At 45.6% G+C, this 9,199-nt stretch overlaps 1 protein-coding gene across 3 annotated transcripts in view; it reads right to left on the bottom strand.

The window, feature by feature from the left end:
* Nucleotides 1–1,860: 1,860 nt before the first annotated feature.
* Nucleotides 1,861–9,199, bottom strand: part of LOC101935494 (OX-2 membrane glycoprotein) — a 32,030-nt gene continuing 24,691 nt past the window's right edge. For all 3 annotated transcript variants that reach the window (XM_065588881.1, XM_065588883.1, XM_008166617.4), the window contains 3 exons: nt 4,252–4,557; nt 3,591–3,724; nt 1,861–2,279 (listed from right to left, as the gene is read on the bottom strand). In XM_065588881.1, coding sequence (XP_065444953.1) covers nt 2,175–2,279; nt 3,591–3,724; nt 4,252–4,557 — 545 coding nt within the window. In that variant the 3' untranslated portion in view covers nt 1,861–2,174. The remainder of the gene's footprint in view (nt 2,280–3,590; nt 3,725–4,251; nt 4,558–9,199) is intronic.

The following is a 9,199-nucleotide window of genomic DNA, read 5'->3' as shown; positions in this document are numbered from 1 at the left end:
CACTGGTCGTTGGTTTTTACCAGAGCAACTTGACAGTCCACACACCATTGCACTTTGCCCCTCCCACCCATCGAAGAACCCATCCAAACCCACCTCGACATGGCCTTATCCAGATCCTCCTCTTCCAATTGCCTCTTGGACACCTCTCATCCCAGCCTCCCATGATCCCCTTTGCAACTTCAAACACCACTCTGGCAGCTGTAGAAACACTTGCTCCATAGACCCAACTGACAGTTTTCTCCTTTGCTCAGAAGATGTGTTCAGTGTTCACAAAGTTCCTGGAGCCCCAACCTCCCTGTTCCCCTCAACTGAGCAATCTTCCCTCTCAGCCCCAGCTTTTCCATCTTCCCCTTTCCATCTGCCTCCCAGAAACCTGCTGCCCCATACTGACTTTACTCCTCTCTACCCTTCTTCAGAACCCTGCATGCTTAGAAGGGGGTGTCAGCCCCTCCTCCACACCCAGCTGCTCTCTAAGCTTTGTCCTTCTGCTACCCACAACTGCCACAACAGACCCCCTTTCAGCCTCTGCCTCCTGAGCTTCCCCTTCCTCTCCCTCCCACTATTCATAACCCCTCCTCCCCCCCGCACCACCACCACACACAGCCCCTGCAGATGCTGCCCAGGGTGCTCTCTTTACATCCTCTCCTGTTCTGACTTCCCTCCTCTGTCCAGACTCATTCTGCTGACATGCTGGCTAGCTTCAAGCACCAGCCCTTTCTTTTCCCATGTTCCCTTGCTTCAAGGCCCAGCCATAGCTTTGTTCCTTCCCCACTCTCCAGTGCCTCCCCCTCCTTTGTCCTGTCCCCATAGTGAACACTGGGAGCATGGCCTCCTCTCCCTGCTGGGCTAAATATCCCTTTATCATCTACCCCCAATGCCCTACTCCAAACTCCTTCCTGCAACTGTGATGCAAGGGAGTCAGGGCACGTGGAGAAACCCATTGTGGTCAGAGCAGGACACTGCGGAAAAAAGGGAAGTTAGTTGCAGGGAATGGAGAAGGGATGAGGGGAGGAAAAGCCCCAAGATCCTATTAGTGCCAGTTAACAGATTTCCCGTGACGGACGGTTCGTGGCTTAGGGCCTGCTCCTGGCTCTAGTCTCTCAGGGTGGCTACTGGCCCTGCTGCAGCCTCTGGGTTTATCTCTTTAGGTTCAAGTCCCCATGTCTTACAGAAGCTTATTATGGGGGTTACCAGTGGCTGCTGCTTTGCTGGTTCCTCTCAGTGTTCTTTCTCTATCACTGTATTTGCAGCACCTCTCAGAGGAGAACGCACTGCCAAGTTAATTCCTGCTTTATCTAGTCCCTCTCGCCAGGGCCGGCTTTAGGAAGTGCGGGGCCCGATTCGAACAGTTTCGACGGGGCCCCGGCAGGGATGACTAAAAAGAAAAAACACGTAAAAAAACATGTGGGGCTTGTACTCACCGGGCAGTGCTCCTAGTCTTCGGCGGTGGGTCCTTCACTCTCTCCGGGTCTTCGGCGGCACTGAAGGACCTGCTGCTGAAGTGCTGCCGAAGACCTGGAGCGAGTGAAGGACCCGCTGCCGAAGTGCCGCCGAAGACCCAGAGCGCCACCGGGTGAGTAAAAATTAAAAAGGAGCCTCTAGCCAGGGAAGGGATTCTCGGCCACTTCTTTCTCCCCTCCCACCCCCGGCGGCCCTGCCACTGGGCGCGGGGCCCTCTTAGGCGCGGGGCCCCATTTGGGGGAATTGGTGGAATTGGCCTAAAGCCAGCCCTGCCTCTCGCAGATCATTCAAGACTCCCAGCATCATAAAATCCAGCACAGCCCCACAGGCCTCAAAGAAACAGGCTTGGGGCTCGTGGCATTAGAAGCAACAACAAAAAATACCCATAATACAAAGATGTCAGAAAATACAAAACTGCATTTTATTGTGCAGATCTACAAAACTATAATTTAACAGTCTCATATAAATACCTACTGCATTCTATATACAACTACACTTATTGGCTCATTTATTCAAACATAAATAGATATAAAAATATTTTGTGGGTTTTCTTTTTTTTTTTTTTTGTATAAAACATGGGAAGTTGCACGTAATGTGATTCATGTGGAAGTCTGAGATGTTACAAGTACAGCTAGACATCAGTTTCACACATCCAAACCCAGCACTGTTTTCATTTCACCACTGTTCGGTAAAATTCTTCCAACACCAGGCATTCATCTGTCCAAGAGGGCTTTTAAGGGAGGAAGCTTGTCAGGGCCTTGTTTATCATTTTTTGTGCACTGTCCATGCCTCATGTCCTTGGTGCATAAGGGAAGAACCTGGCAGAAGAGAAACACATGGCTTTTTTTAAAAAAGTGAATGATTTTAGTGCTGGAGTAAGGCGCAAGGCTGACTGCCTTGTGTGCTGATGGACTGCTTCTGCCTGTATCAGAAATGGAGGACAAGGTTCTCCCGCATGGCTCCACCAATGGGACTCCAGAGATTAGAGCAGTACAGCCTCCACAAATGATCTTTAATCTTAGCCTCTCTGCACAGTGCTGCTTTCTCTACAATGTTGAGCTGTTGCTAAAAGTATTTTCCAGCAGTGGTTCTCCTGATCTTGTACTGAAAACTGTTTAAGGACCATACTGTAAATCAGACTAAACCATTTCCATTTTTGTTTCTCAAAACACTACTTCCACCAAGATAGGCATCATAGACGGGTGGATACGGACAGAGTCAGATCTGGATGACCTCTGGAAAGTCACTTAACGTTTTCTGTGCCTCAGTTTCCCACCTGAAAATGGAGGTAATGATATTCACCCTCCCTTTTCAAAATGCTTAGATATAAAAATGAATGGTAATAGGCAATAACTAAGTAGCAGTGTAAGGCATGCACAAAAGGAAGTGCTATGATTTTCCATTGATAGTGAAATTTGCACAGTGGTTGAATTTTTGGACCTACCTCCCCACACCTCTCTCTGCCACACGCACACAAATAGATGGGGTAATTTCTAGGTACTCCCTACCCTGGCTCGGGTATAGGGGCTGCTATTTTAATCTGAGCCCTATTTCTTACAGATCTCTGAGTCACCTTCTGCTCTGCATTACAGGTGTGTACTATAAGTTTATGGTTTCAATAGTTTTAAAACATTTATTGCCTGAATATAAAATGGTTCAAAGTATTAGGAATATGTGGCTACAGAAACACAGTTTCAGTTTGTTGTTTAACTCTGCGTTAAGCCAAGCCATGGACACAGAGCCCTGTAAAGGAGCCAAAAGGCTTAGGCCACGTGGCTTACAGTTATTAGGCTATTTAATCAAGTTGTTCAGCCATGTTAAACTGTTTTTGAGCCATTTTAGTTTGAGCCCTGTTCCCTGCAGACCCCTGAGTCTCTCTCTGCTCTGTATTACAGGTGCCTGTACTATCAGGATCAGAAGAACCCTGTGACTTCGAAGAATGAAGCCTGAGTTTGATTGTGTTACAGCAGCATTGTCATATTTTTAAACAGGAATCACAAAACACTAAGAGGCCAGTTTGACAACTATTAACAAGCCCAATGTTTAAAGTCTGGGTCCAGTGTGTAGCAGCCATGGATGTATTTACGAGCACAGACTAGCCCCCGGAGAGGTATTTTGGGAAGACTCACCCAACATAGATCAGCTTTGTTTCTATCCATTTGGTGTTTTCGCTTCAAGATGCAGAAGCAGATGAACAAGAGCCCCAAGGGAATCAAAGCAACCAATACGTAGATTGTTACAGTGTCGACTGTTGCTGATTGGCCTGTAGAGAAAATCAGCAAGCCTTTAACATGGGCTGCCACTATCTGTCAGATACTCCATCATTCTCCAAGGGAAAGAAGGAAAAGGAAAGGCTATGGGTACAGGGGTCTGACAGAGAAGGGAGAGAGGCCACATGCAGCGGCATATACGAGGGGCACTTCCAAACAAAATTCCTTTCACCAGGGCCTCATGCACTGTTTATATACATAACAGTTTGTGCCCAAGGTTTTTATGGGGGCCATTTTATTTCTGTGGCCTGGTATTAGGTGAGCGTCAGCACCAGTAACTCTTCTCTCTCTCCCATGTGTACCAGACCCACCTCCCCACTTCTCTCAGCTGCCCCAAAGATCCTTGTCCTCTCTCCATCCTGCACCAAGAGTTCCATCATTCTCTTCCAGCTTTTCTGGGGTCACCTCCCTTTCCTCTGCCCTTGGCTCCCCTCCTTTGAACTGTCTCTTTCTCTTCTCCCTCCTGTATCAGAGGACACAGCTTCCTTTTTCCTCTTCCCCACACCAAGCTCACACTCACCCTGGACCTGCCCATCCTTGGACAGAGTCAGCGTCAGGTTTAGGAGCGGATGTTGGATCACACAGCCAGCTGGGTTCTCCCAGTGAATCCTGGAGGGGATATGTGTGAAATTGCTGATAACAGTCACAGTCTGGTCTGAGTGATTGATGAGATACTGTCCCGGCTCCTGTTGAAGGCGATGGGACAGGTTCCAGCTGATCATTGGAGCTGGTTTCCCTGTTACTGAGCAGCTTATTTCCAGCACCTTCTCCTCACCACTGTCTGGACTGGACACAAGCTTGGCCTCCAGTCTGGGCTCCGATATTGCTGTTAAGCACAAGAAGGAAAACCCATTAATAACACTTGCAGCTCTCTCACTACGGTAGCTTAATGAGCATGCTTCAGCAAAGAGGAACTTGGTGCCTATGTCTGTGTTGACTGAAGAGAACAAGCATGGCATTTGGTTTTACTGCTCAGTGCTGTCTGTCGTCTCAACCTGACAGGGCCCAGCATATGACACGTGGACTTTCAAAACGTCAGACAATGATGCCAAAATGAAGTAGTCATGGAGGCACAGGATCTGCGCTATGCCATAGCTTTTAAACAATCCCTTAGAGAAACCCCTTCAGTGCGTCAGACTTCCAGGGGGATCCCACTCTTCCTTAAGGGTATCCTACGCAGCCTCAATGGCTCCAAGGCTGAGGGTTGGTCCACACAAGGAAAGTTAGGTCAGTCCAACTCCATTGCTCCAGTGTGTGAAAAATTCACACCTCCGAGAGACATAGTTAAACTAACCTAAGCCCCAGTGTAGACAGCCTTTCAGAGCAGCGGATTTACTACGGGGAAGGAAAAACCCTTTCTGTCACTGTATTGTGTGTACACTACAGCTCTATAGCTGCATTGCTCCAGCTGTGCCACTGTCTCGTTTCTAGTGTAGACATAGCCTGAGCCTCTGGGCTCCAGCACGCCTGTTTCACACCATGAGCTCTGCTTCGCAAGTCCAATTGAGATGGTCTCTGAAGAGGAGTCTTTTTGTCCTCTTCTGGGATCAATGCACCTCAGCTAGTATTTGCAGTGATCTCAGGCAGCCTTTCCGAAACAGAGTGGGGTTTGTTAGCCAACTGGAACACAGCGTTACCAGGTCCTATAGTTAGTTAGTACAGAGATGCAAAGGCCAACACAGAGTTTAGACTGGCCAGTGTCAGGGCTCTAACCAGCCAAGCTGCTGTAGAAGCCATCTTGGCTCTGTCTCTCCCTCTCTCAGTCTGTCTGTCTGTCTGTCTCACGGGTAAGAGCTTCTATCTATCCACATTTTTTCCTGGATCCTCCACTAATATGGGCCGGTTTCAGCCTGTCCTTAAATGACCACCCCAGACAGTTAGGTGACCCAACATCTCATATCTTCTGCGCTGCCTCAAAAGTAAACTCTTTGTGCTCGGTACATAGCAATTCAAACCACAGAGGGAATCTGAAGCATGCATAGGAATAATAAAAATATTAGCAAAATTCCCACATTCATCATAGAAGAAAGCAGCCAAATCAGAGGCAGGGAGTGTAGAAACATGGGTGTCACAGACCAAGTCCCAGTAACATCATTATCAGATTTCAACAATAGTGCTAAAGAGTTGGTAAAAAGCAGCAGGGGGTGTCCTTGGCAAGTAAGAAATCAGATAGCTCTAAAATTAGTGATCAGCTCCATTCGGCCAGATTTCTATTTCTTTTCTGTTTAATTTTTTAAGGGGAATTACTGCTAGATGAAAGATTCTGGGGCTCTCAGCCCTGCAACTGAAGTTCTCTGTTTATACAGAAGTAGTGCAAGCTTCCCCACACAGACAACTTCCAGTCAATGTATGACAACATTTACTGCGTATTTATGTGGTCATGTACCCGCAGCTGATCAGTGTATGTCATGAATGTGCACATTTTTTCCCCGTTTCTTTTACATGACATTTAGGGTGTGTTTACATTTAGAGATTATTAATTATTATTAATTATTATTATTATTAAGGACAAGATTTACAAAAATGGGTTCCTGAAGTTAGGTGGCTAAATATGGATTTAGAAACCTAAGGGGCTTGGTTTTCACCAGTGCTGAGTGAGCGTGCAGCAGCTTCCATTAACTTCAACAGGAGCTGATAGGTGCTCAGCACTGGTGAAAACCAATTCACTGATTCAGATTCCCCCATGCTGCCAAGGCTTATGCGGGCATGTAACTTCACCCCCATGTGAATAGTTCCATGACGTTCGGTGCGGCCACCCATGTAAGTGATGCATCTGTGCAGGGTTAGAGCCTAAATATGGGATTAGGAGCCCAAATGTAGCCACCTATTTTTGAAAATCTTGACCAGAGTATTATGTAATTGCAGCCGCAGCAGCTCTAATTTAATTTGAGTCAGAGCCAAGAGTTCTGCTGTGGGCAATGCAACTTTTATGCTGTGATGAACTATTCATTACCTAACTTCGAAGTGTTGTGCTTGTGAGTGATGTGATCGATAACTTCATTGTCATCGTTAGCAACTGTACCAATTTTTAAACAAACATTTTTATTTTTGGAAATTCCCAGGTTTCTGAGTGTTTTATAAACCATTGCTTCCTCTTGCACAGGTAAATGACGATATTATTCTTAAAAATTCATATTCATGGAACAGACAAGAAAGTAACTTAAAGGAAAGTGTGGGATCAGCCAAGTTTATATTGCCTCCTGCAGATACCCGTACCATTCAATATGAACCTGACAAGACTGGATGAACTTTCCAAACCATAGTGGTAGGAGGGCAAAACTAGGACATCATGTGGCAACCTTAATAAGGGAGAGGCTACAGTCACTCCATACTCAGAGCTGGAGACAGAGACATTCTGGAGGGGAACACTAAGCTGATCCTATTTTTTATCTTATGTCTCTATCCCTACAATTAATTTCACGTACATTAGATTGTATGGCATAAGTAGTTTTTCCAAGTCATACTTAATTTGTTTACTGTGGTTGTGCTTGCTCATGAGACTTCACCATCAGCTTCTCACTTCCCCGCATCACTGATCAAGAGAGGGACTGTCACATTACCCAACTGATAGTGCTGATAAATTACAATAGTGTTTTTCTTAAAACTGCAGGGTCAGAGCCAATGGGGATTTCAGCTGGAACTTCTCAAAGTCTCCCATGTAAGTCTGGAAATCGAAGGGCTCAGTCTCACAAAGAGCATTCTGTTTCAGTTACCAAATAACTCTTTGAACTTCTTCTTTTTTTCACAGGGTACGTAAAAATAACAGCTTTTGACTACCTCCGCCCACTGCATCGGCTTCAAATACTGGATTGTGACATCCAGAAACAGTGAAGCAAAGCCTACACAGATCACAAGGGCCAATGTTTCCTGCAACGTTCCACTGGGAGGGCTTTAGTGGAGCATCAGCAAAGAATCATTTACAAGAATGTATAAGAATACATGGCACTTATATGGCACCTCCCATTTCAAATCATTTTACCAAGTCAGGTAGGCGTGACTGTCTTCAGCTCACAGAGCAGTCGCTGAGGCACAGAGGTATCGGAGCTTGCCTAAAGTCACATACATCTACACAGCAGCAAAATAAGGTGGCAGCAAGTTTCACAGCCTCAGGCTGTGGACTCAGACTCACACTACGGCGCTACAAATAGCTGCCTAGGCATTACGGCTCAGGCTGGAGCTCGAGCTCTGGCGCCTCAGGAAGGGGAAGGGAAGTCTACACGGCCAATTTTAGTGCCATAGCGCGAACTTGAGTCTGTAGAGCCAGGCTCGGAGACTCGCCGCCACGGGTACTTTTTTCCTGTGTAGACATACGAGTAAATGGCAGCATGGAATAGAACTATTGTCCCAAATCTCATTTCCTTCCAATTCTGACTAGACCGTCCTCTGCCTACCCATATTAGAACAAAGAGTGATCATTACAGAAGACCTATACAGCTGATCTCACCAATTCTCTGCCTAATTAGCTCTCCAACTCGAATATACAGAGGATGAAAAATGTTTCATTCATCTTTACTAACACTTAATAACTTGGTTATATTTAATTTTTTTGTCTATTATTAAATAATAAAAAGGACACTCAGATATAAAGAATACGATCTACTCTAAGGGCTTGTCCCTGATCCCACTGAAGTCAGTGGAAGATTTGCAACTGACTTCAAATGAGAGCAGGACTGGGTCTTATTTTAGGGCTTACAATTGTATCTAGTGGCTGTAAACAGGAATTGGGAGTGCCTCTGCCATTGACTCACTGCATGGCCTTTGGCAAGTAACTCAATTTCTTTGCACCTCACTTTCTTCATCTATGAAATAGGGATAGTACTTATCCACTGTGCTTTGAGACCTTCAGAGGACTGGTGCCAGCTATGTGTAAGCTATTTATAACATATCTAGATACATGGGAACAAATTTCTAAAGGATTCTGTAAACTGGCCAATCTTGATTCTCCCTAAACTAGCCACTAGTTAACAATTGTTTCTCTCCCTCAGATTTAATCTTCAGCAACTTCTATTTACTCTTCTTTAGTAATATTTTGTAGATCTTTAATTCTGAAAGAGATCATGTAATAAAAAACATGTTGGAGGGGATGCTTGGACGTTTTTTAAACTAAGGAAGTGTCTCCTACACACTACCATTTTCACAAGGTTTCTCCCTCCTGTTTTAGCAAGGCAGCTTTGAAATTCCCACCTGAAAACCTATCCATTCCCCCATATCTATGCTTCCTGCATGTATGGTATACACCACCTGATTTGACTTCACTTCCCTTAAACAGGTAGAAAGAAGTTACGGTGGCAACACGGGAAATAACGCATATATGAAATATAAAGGTCATAACTGCCGGGTAATCACTAGAAGGTAAACTCCCTTGTAATCCCCACCAACCCCTCCAGGGCAAGTAAACTGACAATTTCAAGCTGGGATCTCCATAAATTGATTTGAACCTTGCTGTGAGTGACTGAGGGTTTCAGAAA

Source organism: Chrysemys picta, chromosome 1 (genome assembly GCF_011386835.1).
Source record: "Chrysemys picta bellii isolate R12L10 chromosome 1, ASM1138683v2, whole genome shotgun sequence".
In the NCBI taxonomy this organism is placed as follows: Eukaryota; Metazoa; Chordata; order Testudines; family Emydidae; genus Chrysemys; species Chrysemys picta.
This window is presented reverse-complemented; position numbering and strand designations above follow the sequence as displayed.